The sequence below is a fragment of the Cervus elaphus genome, chromosome 33 (assembly GCF_910594005.1).
Source record: "Cervus elaphus chromosome 33, mCerEla1.1, whole genome shotgun sequence".
Taxonomy (NCBI): Eukaryota; Metazoa; Chordata; class Mammalia; order Artiodactyla; family Cervidae; genus Cervus; species Cervus elaphus.
Genome location: NC_057847.1, coordinates 58,060,109 through 58,080,256, shown reverse-complemented (window position 1 = coordinate 58,080,256; position 20,148 = coordinate 58,060,109). Strand labels below are relative to the sequence as shown.

Below are 20,148 nucleotides of genomic sequence, written 5' to 3'. Positions count from 1 at the left end.
TCTTATTTACTCAGCTATTCCCAAATTAATTCTTGTATCTCTCTAAATTGGAGTTTGTAAAAGCATACTCTAGTGCAAACTTCTGTTATATATATATTTTTAAACATATAGCATACTTTGAAATAGCCAGATAATTTTAAACATGTTTCCTTTAGTAAACAACTCATGTATATAACATTTTAGGAACTGTTAACAAATTACAGATGCCCAAAATGAAAGATGTAAACTTTCAAAATGCATCTGTAATGTTAAAGGAATAAAACAACCGAGATGCATTTTTTCTTTTGTTTTACCTATGAAAAATTCAAAATGAATTATGGAGGAGTACATTGTATTTTCTTAGATGTTCATTGTCCAGTGTGGTAGCCACTAGCTAATTGTGATTCTTTAAATTTAAATTAATTAAAATCATATAAAATTAAGTGAATTACATAAGTGAAAAATAATTTCCTCCATTAAATGCTGTCAACAAAGTATTACAAATTTTTGGAGATGAATGTAAAGTATTTGAGGTCATTAAGTAAATTATGGGGTTTCTCTGGTGACTCAGTGGTAAAGAATCCACCTGTCAGGAGATAAGGGTTTGCTCCCTTCGTTGAGAAAGTCCCCTGGTGAAGGAAATGGTAAATCACTCCAGTATTCTTGCTTGGGAAATTCTATGGACTGAGAAGCACTGTGGGCTACAGTCCAGGGGGTCAAAAAAGAGTTGGACATGACTTAGCAACTAAACAACAACATAGTAAATTATGAATTTCAAATCATCTGACCACTGTGTAATAGCAAATCTAAATTTTTGTTTGTATTTTGAACTTTTTATTTGGCTAATATTATCACCATCTTGAACCAAGATACCAGAAAGAGGAAGAACATATTTTATGGAGTCCAACAGCTCTTCCATTACCCTCAATAAGTTCAGTAAGAGTTTGAGACTTGAAATTCTCTCCCTGATATTCAAATTTTTCATTATGAGACACAAACAGACTTCTACAAATGACTTTCCACTTTGGAAATGTGTGAACTGAGCTCTATTTGGAGTATTTATAGTTCTATAATTTTCACTTCTGTGCTTTCATCATATCATCTGACTTGCTCCTGTCTCTTCAATTATATAGATATTTTCATTCAGACATAACTTATATTGTCTCCTCTGTTCTCCATAAATTCTCTGATTTGTGTCAGTTCAAATTTTTCAAAGTATGTTATAAAATTATATATTTGAAAAATGGTTTTGTTAAGCAAAGTAAGCATCCTCTTTTTAATTATAGGACTTCTCAAAGCTGTTCAAATGGTACACATATAATGATTGTCTAAGATAGAGCTATGATATCCTTTTTTATCACATAGTTTTGGGTAATACCATTTATTTTCCTAGAGCAGGTTGCAGGAAACACACTTTACGAAACTCTGCTTTAGCTCTTTCTGGTCTACAGAATTTCTTTATCATGTGTATAATTGAACAACACATATATCATGCACATAGGAACCCACAAAGCAGTAATAACACAGGTTCTTGTGGTTCAGAATCAGAGAATCTAACTCAATCAGCTGGTGGGGTATCTCTGATAAATCCCCAAGCCATTCTTAAGTGGACTGAAAAACATGTCTTGAAACAGTGATTCACTGAGGTCATAATATATCAAACATTACTTATCACTGAGAACACAGAGGTAAACATAATTTTTGCCATCAAAGATCTCTTAATGAATACAATAGAGGTGACTGTTAAATCAAAAATTTTAAGACTATTATGATAAAAATTTTTTTTTTACCATGGAGGTGCCAATGAAGGAACAACAATTTTACCTAAATGGAAAATGAAATGAAAAATCTTATTCTCACTAGTAGCTCTTTGAGCATAAATCTTATCTTCAAAACGATCTAACAAATGTCTTGATAGCAATGATCTTTCTCCTCTTTCAGAATTTAGAATAAAGTATAATTTAAAGATTTTAATGCTGCAACAGGTCTTGAAAATCACATAGCTTCAGGCCTTCACTTCATGATAAACTGAAACTGTAAAATATTATGAGCTTTGTCCTAGTCTGTTACAATAGGGATAGCTGGAACAAGGGCTCCGGTCTCATAATTTACAGACTTTTTTAAAAGTATTTTTATATTTAAGACAAAATTCATATTCCATGAATAATGTTGTTTTGCCATTTTTTTTTCTCATCAACATTATGTAGAGTCTTAAAAGCAAAACCAAAAAATAAAAAGCCTAGAAACAGATTACTGAGTTCAAATATCAGGTCTACCCATGTGAATTGGGCACTTTAGTTAACTACCCCAAGCCTGGATTTATTTATATGTTCAAAAGGGATAATAATAATAATTTCTCTCCACAGAGAAAAATATCACAACCTTTGAAGCATTTTTTGCTTTTTAGCTCTAATTATTTACAATAAATTTTATACTTGGATAATATTTAAGGTTGCATTTTAGATGTAAAATGATCGGAAAGTCTAGTACAGACTTATTGAGAAGCTTAAATGTATAGTAATGAGGCTTAAGTATGGAAAAGGTAACGAAATTAAGCCATCAGAAGTTGACCACCCATAAAGAGAGAGGCACAGTAAATTCTTTGCTTGTGAAAGCTCATTTGTGCTCATCGTGTCTGACTCTCTGCTACTGCATGGACTATTGCCTGCCAGGCTCCTCTGTCCATGGGATTCTCCAGGCAAGAAAACTGGAGTGGGTTGCCATTTTCTCCTCCAGGGGATTTTCTCTACCCTGGGGTTGAACCCAGGTCTCTGGAATCTCCTGTATTGGCAGGCAGATTCTTTACCACTGAACCACCTGGGAAGTTCAATTTAAAAATAAGGCATGCTTGTAATTACTATGCAGTTTCTTTAATTTCCCAAATAACTCATACTATCTATAGTAAAATTTTGTAAAAAGGCAAATTGTAAAAACAGGAAAAATTTTTGTTTTCTATGCCTTGTTTGGATGACTCTTGGAAAAGTTGCCAATGGCTCAAGGTAATTTTGTTACTGTAAACTCTAATGAGATGCAATAGAGAAAAGAGCTGACCAAAGCTTGGAAACTGAATTAAATCCCTAGTTTAATATCATATTACCTAAATGATCCTGAGAAAATCACTTAGCCATTTTGGCTGAATGTTCTTTGTGAGTGTGTGTGTTCATCGCTCAGTTGTGTCCGACTCTGTGACCCCATGGACTGTAGCCCACAAGGTTCCTCTGTCCATGGAATTCTCCAGGCAAGAATACTGGAGTGAGTAACCATTTCCTTCTCTAGGGGAAATTAGCAACCCAGGAACCAAACTCAGGTCTCTCACATTGTGGACAGATACTTTACTCTCTGAGCCACCAGGGAAACCTGTTCTTATTTGTACTAAAAATATAATAATAAGAACAATCAGGTCTTTTTCAGAGACTCTGAGAAAGCAGTATAAGCATCTAAAGTGATATAACATAGACAGATTTTTTCTAATTTGCAAAATACTATAGAAGTGGCAGTGATCATCATTATCACTATTATTATTATTTGGAACTCCAACTCCCAATTGGTCATTCCACTTTCTTATATCTGCCCCTTTTCCTACGTTCCTCCTATTCTGAGGAAGTCACTTTTCTGTTTACCTGCCTTGCCCAAGCCACAAGTCTTGTAAGGTTTATTTCATTGTTGTTGTTGCATTGTATTACATTTTGATTTATTCCTAGCTCCTTTTTACTCTGTAAACCGGTATCAAAGTTCTACAATTATATATAATTAATTTGCTCCCTTTGTATGAGTTTTTTTTTTTTTTTTTCAATTCTTTGGATATGCCATGCTCTCCTATAGGTCTTTACTTTCCCATAAAACTTTTTGCCTGAATTACCTTCAGCTCTGAAGTGGACCACATAACCTGACTAATTCATACTTCACCAGTCTTGTCCAGGAATATCTCACTGATTCCACTTGAGGCAGACACATGTTCTGTTTTCTCCACTTTAGAGGTACTGCATTATATGATAATTATTTGCTTATCTGCCTACTAACTGAACCAGTACTTTGAAACAGGGGTTGTATCTTTTATTTTTATACTATACCTAAAAGAGTGCCAGATATACACTAGATGCTAGAGAAATATGAGTTGAATAAATGAACAAGTAGATGAATTTATTTTGTTAATCAGTCATAACATACTTTCAATTTAATGTCTACCATAATGAATTTTTGTTATGCTGAAGTGATATTTTAAAGATAAAAGTATGCTCATTCTAATCCCCAAAAAAGGCAATGCCAAAGAATTTGTTAAAACTACCACACAACTGCACTCATTTCACATTCTAGAAAGGTAATGCTCAAAATTCTCCAAGCCCGATTTCAACAGTAAGCAAATTGAAACTTCCAGATGTTCAAGCCCAGATTTAGAAAAGGCAGAGGAAGCAGAAGAACCAGAGATCAAATTGCCAAAATTCATTGAATCATAGAAAAAGCAAGAAAATTACAGAAAAAACCATCTACTTCTGCTTTATTGACTATGCCAAATCCTTTGACTGTGTGGATCTCAACAAACTGTGGGAAATTCTTAAAGAGATGGGAATACCAGACCACCTTACCTGCTTCCTGAGAAACCTGTATGCAGGTCAAGAAGCAACAGTTAGAACCAGGCATGGAACAACGGACTGGTTGCAAACTGGGAAAGGATTACGTCAAGGCTGTATATTGTAACCATGCTTATTTAACTTATATACAGTATACATCATGAGAAATACTGGGCTGGACGAAGTACAGCTGGAATCAAGATTGTGGGAAGAAATAACAATAACTTCAGATATGAAGATGACGCCACCCTTATGGAAGAAAGTGAAGAGGAACTAAAGAGGCTTTTGATGAAAGTGAAAGAGGAGAGTGAAAAAGCTGGCTTAAAACAGCATTCAAAAAAATAAGATCATGACATTTGGTCCCATCATTTCATGGCAAATAGATGGGGAAACAATGGAAACAGTGACAGACTTTATTTTCTTGGGCTCTAAAAGCACTGCAGATGGTGACTGCAGCCTTGAAATTTTTAAGACACTTGCTCCTTCGAAGAAAAGCTATGACAAACCTAACAGCATATTAAAAAGAGAGACATTACTTTGCCAGCAAAACTCTGTCTAGTCAAAGCTACGGTTTTTCCAGTGGTCATGCATGGATGTGAGAGTTGGACCAAAAAGAAGGCTGAGCACTGAAGAACTGATGAACTGTGGTGTTTGAGAAGACTCTTGAGAGTCCCTTGGACTGTAAGGAAATCCAGCCAGTCCATCCTAAAGGAAATCAGTCCTGAATATTCACTGGAAGGATTGATGCTGAAGCCAAAGCTCCAATACTTGGGCCACTTGATTCAAAGATATGACTCATTTGAAAAGACCCTGATGCTGTGAAAGATTGAAGGCAGGAGGAGAAGGGGATGACAGAGGATGAATGGTTGGATGGCATCACTGACTTAATGGACATGAGTTTTAATAAGCTCTGGGAGATGGTGAAGGACAGGGAAGCCTGACATGCTGCAGCCCATGGAGTTGCAGAGTTGGATATGACTGAGTGACTGAACAATAACTATGCTCAGCACAGTTTTATATTTTCTATTCTACTTTAAAATGTATCTATATCTCTTCTGTTTATAAATACAAAATATAAATGATATTAATCACCCAAAATTTATGATTAAATTAATACACTGATTCCCAATCTATAACAGAATAATGGGGATAATTGGATTTCAGCTGAATTTTAATGTAATAACCAGGAAGATGATCTATTTATATTTTCTTTTTCATTCTTACTAACCAGCATATCCAAAATGAGACCATTGGCATCCTACCATTATAAGAAAGTATCCCCCAGCTCCCTTTTAAATGTTTATAGATGCTTTATCACATTAGACATTCCAATGATCTTTATCTTCCCTAAACAATCCTTGCTCTATTCCTCACTAAATATTGGGACAGAGATTACATTTCTAAAGAAAACAGGGGTTAGCAGTAGTATTGGTATATTCAGAACATATGCAAATCACAATAGAAAAGTTCAATTCCACCTTTATTGAATACTCAGAATTTAAGCTGTCATTTTTGGAGCAAGATTGTGTAATAATTTAGATAGCCATGGCATTTCCATCCTAAAGCTCATCTCATATAAACTAAAATCCAAGTTACCTTATTGTCTCACTCTGGGGAACCAGGAAAACAGTATGAACAAAAAGGTGTCATTAAATTTTATCTGTTAGAATCTGTTTATCTGCTGTTATATGCCTTTAATTGTTTCATAAAAATACCTGATTTTTATGTTTCTTGGGTTATAATCTGGGATTTCATATCATAATTCAAATATTATTTAAAATGGAATCAAAGGAGTCTTTCATAATATCTGCAATAATTTAATATTTTACCATTTTAATTGACACTTTTGGCAGGTTGATGATAAGTTCAGATTGCATCAGTTAATGGGTTAATAACTCTAACCTGGGAGAAATAAACCTTAACACTAGATTCAGCTGTGTTCACTAGGGTAGGATACAGTTTGCTTTATAAACAGGAAATTTCCAAATACTGTTATTAACAAATAATGCTTCTTATATTTGGAAAATAACACATCTTGAAAATTATGAGATAAGAGCTAAGACAGACATACTGATTTGAAGAAAAGGACAATGGACAAGCTAAAATATCTTGTGATAAAATACCAAATGACTCAAATATGCATATTCTTTTGAATGAATGATGATGATAGCCAAACAGTATCTGACCATTATTTCCTATAATATCTATAGAAACAGACTCCACTGTGACTCTGTTCATTTAAAATATAATTGATATTCTTTTGTTACTATGGTAAAGAAAATATTTTAAAAGGTAACAAAATAGTATACATAATTATATAGTGAAAAGTCAAAACTTGCACCATTACCTTGGAAACGGTTTGTAGTATTTACAGTATAAGTCTTCCTCATTACATATTGCTTTTACCCAAATTAATATTTAAAATTAAGCTCCAGGCATATTATGATATGATCACTTTGTCAATTATAAACATGAGACAGTAAAACAGAGATACATTATATTAGCAAGAAGCAAAATTTAATTATTGCATATGGTTAAGCAGTGATTTGGTGAACTATTTAATGGGAAATTAATTAAGACAGCAAAAATTTAGAGCACTAGAGTTAGTATAATGCTTGTTTATTGCAAATATGTGATATTTTTAAAAAGCAAATTTTCTCTAAATTTGTTATTTAAAAACATGTTCAATAGGTTGAACTTCTACAGAGATCATTTTGGAGTATGTAATCATTCAAATTATAGTGTTAAAAAAAGAGAATGATATGCCTTCTCTACCTACCAAAATAACATAATTGAAAGTAAGTGATAATGGTCATAAACTACAGAACTTTAGCAAGCAGCTTTGACACTTAAATGTGTGTTCAACCCTCATCTAAATTCTCCAGCCAGCTGTCCTTGATCCGTATGATGACTTGTTCTTAATTCTCACAGAAAAATGCAAATAAAATCCAACACTAATATGAATCTTCCCTGATATTCTCACTATGCTTTTCCCTCTGAATGCATGGATAATGCACTGCTATTTATTATTCATAGATACTTCTTATGTCTCCTGATATAAAGTTGTTCAGGAATTACAATACCTCCATTCTTGACTACTACAAATACTGCAAAACAATATCCAAGAGTTTATCTTTGCTTCTCTTTCCTCCAAGATTTAGAGGCATTAAAATTGGACAAATCTGTGTTTTATTCATTTCATACACTTATTGAATTGTTAGAAGAGTTGTGTTTAAAACCTTAAAAAAATACCTTCTGTAAAATTCTATCATTTAAATTTTCTCTTTCTCTGTGATAGTCACATTTGTATTTTTGATTTCTCAATTAAAATTTCTACACATTTACACTTTTCATTGGTTCCCATGTTAAAATCTACAGACCAGGATTTACCATACTGAACATAACCCACAGTCTTAAGCTTTAAGATTTTCAATGTTTACAAACCCAGCAGGAGGATCTAAAGACAGGTCCCTGGGAAACTTCAGCCTTTTGCTAACAAGTATAGTAGGGTATAAGCCATTGAGTTTGGATACTTCAATGATCCTTTTTTCTGTGTCCGACCAATAGAGGTTTTTTCCAATCCAATCAACAGCAAGTGTATTGGGGACAGCTGTGTTATGCACTACCTAACAAAATAAGAATTTTAAAAGTTAACATTTTAAATGCCTAGAATAAGAACTAAGCAATTACTTCTTGACTTTTTAAGAGAGACATAATTGTATTTAAACATTGAAATGGAATTTAGATAAGCACAACATATAGAACAATTTACCTAATAAAATTACTTACTTGTTTGTGAGATTACTCAATATGTAATCAGGCCCCAAGAAATTCAGGCCCCAAGGTTTAAAGAAAGAAACACCAAAATAAAAAGTTGTTGGATGGCTACACAGTTGTTTATTACATTTTCATTACAGTTTACTTATTCTCTCAAATATGTGGCAAAAATTCTATTACAGGTTAGGCACACACATACTAGCACAAAAAATAATTGATATTATCTATTAATAAAAGGTTCTGGGGGAGATACCCATTAATTCAACACTCCCCCAACTGTTCTTGCCCTACTTAAACTACCTGCTACAAAGAAAGAATATAAGCAAAAATATATATTAAATATTTAACCTAACCAAAGGGAAGTAAAAATGTATTCATTTAACAGTTGTGTTCAATTGCAACCTATGTCAAATATAATAAGGATATAGGTTTTGTATGCACAAATATGCTGTATATAAAAAACCAATAACATTTATTCTGAATTATGCAACCTACTGATTATTTTGGTATTATATATATATGTGTATATATATAATTTCAAGATTTTATTAATATTTTCAAAATTGCTTCCACCATAGCTTTCTATACAATATTATAAATGGCTTCAAAATTTTTTAAGTAATTGAAGGGTTCAATCTACTTGAATTTGAACTTCTTTTAATACATTTTACTACATATATACAGTGCAAATTATTTTATTTTAAAACTTAAATTAACATAAAAATGGTGTCAAGTAGAGTAGTTCACATCTAGAATGTGATATGTGTTTAATTTTGATGCTGTCTACTCAAAGCATTCATCATTTTACACAAATGTATTCAATTATTTCCTTCTATAACAAAATAATAGTGCTATAATTTCAATCTACATTCTAATAATTATTTTTTTCAATTACAAATACTCTAACTCAATATTTTCTTTTACATAAATCAACACAATTAAATCTCAGGCACTAATCATTCAAGCTCAAAGTATTCATCACATTTTATAGGGTTGTGAATATAAGTTTTCAGATTTTATTTACTCAATTTGATTTTTATCTTATAGCAATCATATTATAATGAAACATGGATAAGAATCTCCAATTTCATATTTAAAGTATACATTAACTTACACTGTACAAATGTGAAATTCAAACCAACCTAATACATTCTATGAGTCATGCCATTACCATCAAATAACATTTTCTATTCAATTTAACCATACCAATACAATATTGAATTATCTCATCATTGTAATATCAAGGTACCTTAATATCACTTCCATTTAAACACATTCTATTTATGCGACTGCCATTGGGTCGACTGGAATCAATCCAATAGATAAATTCTTCTCTGTAATCAAAGTCTATACCAATAACATTGTTTAATCCCTAAAAATAAAAAAGAATATATCTGAATAATAGTTAACAGAAATCTTCTTACAATATTTTAGGAATTCATAAGAATCAATATTTCCCTTTGAATCTAAATAGTTACAGGTTTACAATAAAAAACATGTGTGACCAATTCTTCTTAAAAGCATCATATGTTTACATTTTCTCTATATCATACACATAAGATGTTGCATAGTTTATTTGAGCATATTTCCAAATAGGAAAAATGTGTTTAAAGAAAACAGTTTAAGTAAATAGTCAATAATATGGGAAAATTTTTCTTTTAGAGAAATAAAGGAAAAAATTTTCATTTTTGGTTAATATTAATTTGATGCCATTATGAGTATATATCTAAATTGAAAAGGCAGACGATCTCTAATAATTTAAGATGAGCTTTTGCTAGCTACCTGATGAAAGTCAGAAAAGAAGATTTAAAAAGTTTACTTTCCCCGAAAGCCTTTGGTTCAACAACATACTAACATTCTCTGTTTTTCTTATGCTTCAAGCAGCCTGTTAGGCAATACAGTGCCACATTCAAATTTAAAAGTTAAAACTTTAGTGAATATTTAACCAAAGAGGAACTTGGTTAACATCTTTTTATTCCACATGGTAGAAATGTGAGGAAATCCTTCCTTTCAGATGCACAGTTAGTGCATTTTTTAGCAGGTAACAAAATTGAACATGAATTCAGCTGATGGATTTTTGGATAACCCAGCTCCTTTGGCTGTTTCACTGTTTCACTGATTTGATTTGAGAATTGTTCACTAGGATCTGAGAATCTTCTTAGCTGTCGAGCTGTTCAAATGATTGCCCAGGGGTTGGTTTATTTATTTATTTTTCCCATTTATTTTTATTAGTTGGAGGCTAATTGCTTTACAATATTGTAGTGGTTTTTGCCATACATTGACATGAATCAGCCATGGATTTTTTACATGTGTTCCCCATCCTGATCCCCCCTCCCACCTCCCTCCCCATCCCATCCCTCTGGGTCCTCCCAGTGCACCAGCCCTGAGCACTTGTCTCATGCATCCAGCCTGGGCTGGTGATCCGTTTCATCCTTGATAGTATACTTGTTTCAATGCTATTCTCTCAGAACATCCCACTCTCGCCTTCTCCCACAGAGTCTAAAAGACTGTTCTGTACATCTGTGTCTCTTTTTCTGTTTTGCATATAGGGTTATCGTTACCATCTTTTTAAATTCCATATATGTGCGTTAGTATACTGTATCGGTCTTTATCTTTCTGGCTTACTTCACTCTGTATAATGGGCTCCAGTTTCATCCATCTCATTAGAACTGATTCAAATTGAGTTCTTTTTAATGGCTGAGTAATATTCCATTGTGTATATGTACCACAGCTTCCTTATCCATTCATCTGCTAATGGGCATCTAGGTTGCTTCCATGTCCTGGCTATTATAAACAGTGCTGCGATGAACATTGGGGTGCACGTGTCTCTTTCAGATCTGGTTTCCTCGGTGTGTATGCCCAGAAGTGGGATTGCTGGGTCATATAGCAGTTCTATTTCCAGTTTTTTAAGGAATCTCCACACTGTTCTCCATAGTGGCCATACTAGATTGCATTCCCACCAACAGTGTAAGAGGGTTCCCTTTTCTCCACAGCCTCTCCAGCATTTATTGCTTGTAGACTTTTGGATAGCAGCCATCCTGACTGGCGTGTAATGGTACCTCATTGAGGTTTTGATTTGCATTTCTCTGATAATGAGTGATGTTGAGCATCTTTTCATGTGTTTGTTAGTCATCTGTATGTCTTCTTTGGAGAAATGTCTGTTTAGTTCTTTGGCTCATTTTTTGATTGGGTCATTTATTTTTCTGGAATTGAGAAACTAGAACACTTTCTAACACCATACACAAAAATAAACTCAAAATGGATTAAAGATCTAAATGTAAGACCAGAAACTATAAAACTCCTAGAAGAGAACATAGGCAAAACACTCTCCGACATAAATCACTGCAAGATCCTCTATGACCCACCTTGCAGAATATTGGAAATAAAAGCAAAAATAGACAAATGGGACCTAATTAAACTTAAAAGCTTTTGCACAACAAAGGAAACTATTAGCAAGGTGAAAAGAAAGCCTTCAGAATGGGAGAAAATAATAGCAAATGAAGAAACAGACAAAGGATTAATCTCAAAAATATACAAGCAACTCCAGGGGTTGGTTTAATTCTGATCTACTGTTAAGGCTCAACGATTTACCATCCCAATGGGCTAACAAAACTTGAATCAAGATTTCAATCATGTTAACTCACTTTCAGGGTTGAATATTATTTTATTAATATATAAACTCTTATACATTAAAAAAATAATTGACATTACAGACACTTGGCAAAGCCCTAGAGATATTTGCCATATCTTTATATCTGATGTAAGATTTTTACATCAATATTTACTCTGAAATTGTCATTAAAGTCACAAATTGGTTTAAGGGTCACTTATAAGTACTTATCGTCCTATAAGTAAGGATTAGCATCTCCAAGACAATTGCCTTTTGCTGTTGTTGTTTTGTTTTGTTTTCTTGTGGTTTGGTTCGATTTGGTTTGGTAAAGGATGTGTGCTCAGTTGCTCAGTCTGTCCAACTCTTTTCGACCCATGGACTGTAGCCCATCAGGCTCCTCTGTTCACAGGATTATTCTGGGAAGAGTACTGGAGTTGAATGCCATTTCCTCCTCCAGGGGATCTGTCTGACCAGCTATTGAACCTGCATCTCCTGCAACTCTTTTTTTTTTTTTTTTTTTTAATTTTTTTATTAGTTGGAGGCTAATTACTTCACAACATTTCAGTGGGTTTTGTCATACATTGATATTTGAATTGGCAGGTGGATTCCCACTTTAGCCACTTGGGAAGTCCTTGGGGAAGGGTGGTTAATTCCTAAATCTGGGTTCAGTTTCCACATAGATTCTCAAAATTCAGAATTTTATAATAACACTGCATCAGAGATACACACTTTTTTAATAAAACTCTGGCCAAGGCTAAATTTTTGCTATTCAGATTTTACATCTTTCCAGCAGCCTCCAAGACTAAAAATGGCCTATGTACGGAACTCAGAGCAGGTTCTGGCAAAAACTGATTTTTTTTTCCATTTATTTTTATTAGTTGGAGGCTAATTACTTTACAATATTGTAGTGGTTTTTGTCATACAACTGATTTTTTTCTTCTCGTAGCCAGGCTAAATTCTTGCAGTGATGGTGTTGAATATCATAGGCTCAAATCTTATGCTTTTATTTGTCTTAAAAGAAGCAATCTTTTTCTTCAGTTCCAGATTATAAAGTTAACCCGAAATAGCCTAACCCTGCTATGCCCAGATGAATAAATACAAATATACTTATTTCAGATGGGATTACTAATCAAGAATAATGATTATAAACGCTAAAAAAAAATGCAACTAACATTCAGTCTTAGATTCAAAAGATTCATTAAATATTCATTTGCAACTAAAATTTGGAGACTCCCTAAATAAATACACATAAGCATTCAACCTAAGAAGTTATCTATGCAAAATCAATCAAGATTCTAAAACATAAATTGAATATATTCCAAGTTCTGTAGAGCGCTTAATAAATTCAATAGTAGTCTATGATCTTTCTGTTTAAAAGCATTTTTCATTGAAAGAATAAGGTATGGGTTAGGGTTCTGTGATGGCCTGGCAATACAGATAGGTAAATTAGAACTCTTCAAGAAGGATATGGACAGAAACTTCTCTCTCACTTTAGCCAAGAGTTACTCACAATCTCCAGTCTTGGCAGAATAACACTATTTCATTCTTTACAATAATCAATTTAGATAATGAAAATCCAGTTCCAAATTTAGCAAGTCAACTATAATAAATTAAATCTGTGGATGCAGAGGAATTGAAGCTTAGAATTCTGACATATCTAACAAGACAAACTAGTCATTTTCCTACAGCTTTACTCTTAATCTCTACAGAAAACAGTGCAAAACTCTTCTTGCAGAATCATATGCAAAGAACATTAAAACAGCCAAAGGCATGGTCAAAATAATGTCAAAAAACTAGAGTCATCCTTGTGGTTTCAGAGCTGAAAACTGGTTTCATCAAAATCCTACTTGCTTCTTTTATTTCTGTGGTTGAGATTTGCACCATTTGATTCAAGATGATTAATTTAGGAAATTGTGTTTTGTTTCTTGATACAATTTTACTGGAATGAAAGGCACTGCTAGAATTGAATTGGATTACATATTGGAAAGTTACTTGATTAATTTTCATTTCTAAAATCCATTTACATTTTCTAAATGTGCTCTATGAATTTAAGTTATAGCTATCTTAGCTATAGCTATACTTTAGAATATATAGGGTAAAAATGTTCTAACAATTGTTATAATTTCATGCTATAAAGCTTCATGAGATTGTTACTAATACAATAAAGAGAACTTGTTCTCTTTCTTGTATTCAATAAAATTAAGGTATTAGAGTAAAATTTAAAGTATTAGAGTAAATTATTCTTCCTAATTAACTATGTACAAAATTCTCAATTAATTAAGGCAAGGATATTGTCTTTTCATTTATTTTGACTGGGAGAAAATGTGGAGAGACAATTACTGATATTTTCTACTTCAGTCTATATATGTAGAACAATCTTTGAGGGAAAAAAATGGTTTTACTTCCTAGAACTCCTTGAAACTTTCTATAATGCTATGATGAAATTGTGGTTAAAAACAAATTTCCTAACAAAATGGTATATTTCAAGCAACACACAGTCAAAACTTTAAGGCTTGTCCTTAATATCTTGGGTCTTTACATCCTTACTCAGTGGTCACCCCTAACAAATGCTCTCCAAAGACACAGGTGTCCAGGGTCCACATGGATTTCTTTATCTTCCTCATATCCTCTTCATTTCCATAAACTACACTAATTGTCTGAAATTCATACCGTCTTAAGTACTAGTGATTCAGTTCAGTTCAGTTCAGTCGCTCAGTCGCGTCCGACTCTGCAATCCTGTGAACTGCAACACTCCAGGCCTCCCTGTCCATCACCAACACCTGGAGCCTCCCCAAACTCATGTCCATTGAGTCGGTGAGGCCATCCAACCATCTCATCCTCTCATCCCTCCCCTTCTCCTCCTGCCCTCAATCTTTACCAGCATCAGGGTCTCTTCAAATGAGTCAACTCTTCGCATCAGGTGGCCAAAGTATTGGAGTTTCAGCTTCACCATTAATCCTTCCAATGAACACCCAGGACTGATCTCCTTTAGGATGGACTGGTTGGATCTCCTTGCAGTCCAAGGGACTCTCAAGAGTCTTCTCCAACACCACAGTTCAAAAGCATCAATTCTTTGGCACTCAACTTTCTTTATAGTCTAACTCTCACATCCATACATGACCACTGGAAAAACCATAGCCTTGACTATACAGACCTTTGTTGTCAAAGTAATGTCTCTGCTTTTTAATATGCTGTCTAGGTTGGTCATAACTTTCCTGCCAAGGAATGTCTTTTAATTTCATGGCTGCAATCACCATCTGCAGTGGTTTTGGAGCCCCCCAAGATAAAGTCAGCCACTGTTTCCACTGTCTCCCCATCTATTCACCATGAAGTGATGGGACTGGATGCCATGATCTTAGCTTTCTGAATGTTGAGCTTTAAGCCAACTTTTTCACTCTCCTCTTTCTCCACTCTCATCAAGAGGCTCTAGTTCTTCTTCATTTTCTGCCATAAGGGTGGTGTCATCTGCATATCTGAGGTTATTGATATTTCTCCTGGCAATCTTGATTCCAGTCTGTGCTTCATCCAGCCCAGCATCTCTGATGATGTACTCTGCATATAAGTTAAATAAGCAGGGTGACAATATACAGCCTTGATGTACTCCTTTTCCTATTTGGAACCAGTCTGTTGTTCCATGTCCAGTTCTAACTGTTGCTTCCTGACCTGCATACAGGTTTCTCCAGAGGCAGGTCAGGTGGCCTGGTATTCCCCTCTCTTGTAGAATTTTCCACACTTTATTGTGATTCACACAGTCAAAGGCTTTGGCATAGTCAATAAAGCAGAAATAGATGTTTTTCTGGAACTCTCCTGTTTTTTCAGTGATCCAGTGGATGTTGGCAATTTGATCTCTGGTTGGCAACAGTCTAATATTATATCACCAGTAAGTTAAACACTAAAAGAATGTGTGCATTAAAATGGTCTAGTTGTACAAGATGAATGTAGATAATGCAGACAGAAAAAATAATTTGCTCCATTAAGAACAATCTGATAACATATTAACCAAAATATGAAAAATAATTTAAAAAAAAAGATAGCAGCAGAAATGTCTCAAGTAACAGGGTTGGAAAATAAAGCAAGGAGCTGCCACTGAAGCTCTTTTACAGTTCTTTCATGATGACAATCAGTACTTTTACTGTATTAGTTAAATTTGTGGTTTTCGTCTAAGCTTAAAATAGAGTATTCTAAATAGAGCATTTTTCTCCCTTTGAGAGAGAGTCTAAAAAGAGGAAATGCTGAAAACAAACAAAAATACCTCAAATAGAATATATAAACATGTCAATATAAGAGAAATGTCAATTCCTGAGACAATACAAGAAATTTAATAGTTTGCACACCTAACCTTGAAGGTATAGAAATGCTTACAGAGGGTATGGGGATATACTCTTAAGATAAAAAGATAATTTTCAATATTTTGTAAGTTTCATATAAGCTTAAAATGTTATGGTGGCTCAGCGGTGAAGAATCCAACTGCAATGCAGGAGATGAGAGTTTGATCCCTGGGTTGGGGCGATTGCCTAGAGGAGGGCACGGCAACCCACTCCAGTATTCTTGCCTGGAGAATCCCATGGATAGAGGAGCCTGGCAGGCTCCAGTTCATAGAGTCACAAAGAGTGGGACATAACTGAAGCGACTGAGCATGCAGAAGAAATAAGTTAAATAATGTAGAAAACATTGGGGAAATAAAAATGTTTCTAGTTTAAAGCAGCTACATAAACTTAATACCTATGGGTATTACTCATCTCTTAAAGAAATAGTTATCTAATTCTTATACTTTAAATAGATTTTAGTTTTTACAAAGAACATGTAAATATTTTATATTTTACCCAATCTCTTAAGGTGCAGAATTAGAGACAAGAGGCAGTGCAATCCTCCAAACTCAAGAGCAAGAGTCTAAACCTCACAGACATCCCTGAATAAGACAAGTATACATGTATGCACATGGAAAGTTTGAGGACACTGGTGAATTGAGAGCATGTGTTTTATATCAAAGTGGCAGCTGCCCCCCACCTGGGATTGTGCCCGTTCAGAGATGTGAGCCCAGCAATGCTACACTGTCCCATATTTTGATGAGTAGCCAGAAATCTGGATTTTCATGTGAAAATTTTCAATCTGTGACTTTGAGAGAAGCTGGCAAATTCAACTCTTTTTGGAATAGCCAACATCACACTTGCTAACAAATATTTGCACTTAAAGTAAGATTAAATTCCTAAGCAGTATGGATGAAACTCTAACAATAAGAATGGAGGTATCCATGAGACAGGGAAAAAAATATATTTAGTTAAGCATTTTTTATGCTGTTGAAAAAATGATACATGAGTGACCTTTATCATCTAATGCCTCATGCAGGCATAAACATACTATGAGAACATGAAACATCCTTACTTTTGGCACACTTGTTCTAGACAGTGCTATCGCATAGTCATGTCACTACTGCACATTTTGGAGCAAAGATAAGCTTGCAGCAGGACAGATACAAGCCCAATCTTTCCAGAGAAGCTACTTTTCCTGACAATTAAAGATAGGCTAAAATTAACTATGATATTTCTCTAGCCCATGTAATAATCAGTCTAGTTTAATGATTTGATTTTATGCTATTTTCACCGTAGATTGAGAGCGGGAAAAAAAAAGGTTGAGGTAAGCAATTCACATTTCTATTCTGTCATAAGTGAAAATTATTCCTTTTCATCTCAAATAGTACATATAAAAAAATACTGACAATAGAACTTAAGCATCACCATAGATCAGCAGTTCAGATTCTCAAAGTAGATCGGTTGAGGGATGACAATAGTAAGGCTAAATATATGCATCTCATAAACTTTTAACCATGACTGGATTACAGTCATACTTTTGCTCCTTTGCTAATTCCAAATTTTAAAGGCTAGGGATCATCAATCCCATGTTATTCCTTAGTTCTGTGAACAGAAACTTAAAGTTCTGGAAAAGATGTTTATTTTTAAATCTCAAAGATGGGGGTGGGGGCAACTTGGTTAACGCACAAAATACCTTAAAAAAGAATTTTGTACCTTCTTTAGCTATTCTTAAGATAGTATTTTAGATATTTTAAGATAGTTTTTTCCTTGCATTAATTATATTTTGCATCTTATACTTTCCTTGATATGGTATGATATTACAAGTTGGAGGACCTGGACAATTCAAACAAAACAAAGTTTATGGTAATCTTATAGGCATACATGCTTCAAAAATTCTAATTATGAGGAATTGCTACAGCTCTAAGTATATCTGGAGTGGCCATATTAAATATTAGCAAATTATCATGGAAATGTCATACCTGTTTTAAAAGAGTGTAGTTGGAGCCATCAGTGCTAATTTTCCTTATCTCATGATGATCGGCAAGAATTAGAAAAGGCTCTTCATCTAAATATCAAGACAAAAAACAAGTTAGACTTTTAGTAGTTTTGGTTTCCAACTCAGCTTAGTTTCAGTTTAGTTACTCTGGCAGTGCAACTTCAAATTCAGGGCCCTCTGGTAAATTAATGGTTAAAAAATTCATACTGAGCTCCTCTGCTGATAATAATATGAAAAGAAAGCAGATACCTGTGCAGTACAGAAAATCCAGACAATTCCCAATCCCTCTCTTTCCCTCAAGTTTCTTGAATATTAAATTATCTAATTTATTTGAAATTAGTGGAAAATATCTACTGCTAAAATCTTGCTTTTTGTCATTCTTTTTAAATTGGAATACAGTTGATTTACAATTTTGTCTTAGTTTCAGGTATACAGCAAAGTGAATCAGTTATATATATACATATATCTATTTTTTTTAAAGATTCTTTTCCATATAGGTCAACACAGAATATTGAGTAGACCTTCCTGTGCAATCGGTCCCTATTAGTTATCTGTTTTTTAATATAGTAGTGTGTGTATATATCAAACCTAGTTTCTCATATGATACAAATGAACTTAGTGGCAAAACAGAAATAGAGGCACACATGTAGAAAACAAACCTATGGTTCCTGGGGGAAAGGGGTGATGGAGGGGGACAAAAATCTTATTTTTAAATGAAATTCTGAGAAGTATAGCCTTCATCTGTCTTAGAAATCTATATAAAGCTAAACATTCCTACTACTGAAAAGTGAAAGTGAAAGTCACTAAGTTGCATCCAACTTTTTGTGACCCCATGGACTACACAGTCCAGATGGAATTCTCTAGGCCAGAATACATCTGAAAATTCTCTCCTGATAATCATATAACCAGCTTATGCTCTCAGAATAACTTCCAAGAGTTTCGCTGCCTATATGAACTTTTTCCATGTGTCTGGGGACTTCTTTTAAATAGGAGTCTATATCCTTCTTATTTGTTCAACATGCTTTAATATCATATTTGTTCTAGAATCTAGGAAATATAATAAAAATAATCTAACCATGATTCATATATATAAAGATAAAACTCTTTTTAAACATCTTTGCTTCTAAGATGCTTTATATATTTAGTTTCCTGGTGAGCAAATTTAATGTCAGCATATATTAGAAAAAACAATGAAAAAGGTAATCACTTTAATTTTATGAAGATTTTATTGTAAATCATTCATTGTTATAGAGTTATTGTCCTGTTAATTTCTGTTCAAATGTATTACTTTCCTTGTATCCTTTAGTTTTACAGTATTTATTTATATATATATGTATGGCAGCATATGGCATATGGCAGCAACTCTACTCATCCCAGTCTTTCTGTTGAGGTTAAATTGAGACTAAAAAGCCTATTCAGAAGAGTTGGCTCTTAAGTTAAAGGTGTCCTGCCATCCCATCAGTATAAATACAAAATTAAGACATCATGTTCTACCACAACACTTAGGCAGTTCTGTTCTTTACAACTTAAATGTAAGACCTGGAATCTTGAAACTTCTAGAGAAAAACAGAGAAAAATCTTTACACTGGCCCTGGCAATGATTTTTTGCCTATGACACTAAAAACACAAGCAACAAAAGCAAAAGTGGGACTACATCAAACAAAAAGGCTTCTGCAAAGCAAAAGGAACAATCAACATAATGGAAAGGCAACCTATGGAATAAGGGAAAATACTTGCAAATTATATATCTGAAAAGAGGTTAATATAAAAAAAAAACAAAAAAAACAAAAAACAAAAAACCTCAAAAATATCCATAATAAGAATAAGCAATGTGATTTAAAAATGGGCAGAGGAACTGAATAGATATTTTTTCAAAGAAGACATACAGATGGGCAACAGGCACATGAA

The 20,148-nt window shown here is 33.7% G+C and overlaps 1 protein-coding gene across 1 annotated transcript in view; it reads right to left on the bottom strand.

The window, feature by feature from the left end:
* LRP1B (LDL receptor related protein 1B) overlaps nucleotides 1-20,148 on the bottom strand; it is a 2,070,284-nt gene that overhangs the window by 270,132 nt on the left and 1,780,004 nt on the right. Inside the window, exons 57-59 of the mRNA XM_043894665.1 lie at nucleotides 18,224-18,309; nucleotides 9,574-9,696; nucleotides 7,992-8,173 (exon numbers count right to left, since the gene is read on the bottom strand). Coding sequence (XP_043750600.1) covers nucleotides 7,992-8,173; nucleotides 9,574-9,696; nucleotides 18,224-18,309 — 391 coding nt within the window. The remainder of the gene's footprint in view (nucleotides 1-7,991; nucleotides 8,174-9,573; nucleotides 9,697-18,223; nucleotides 18,310-20,148) is intronic.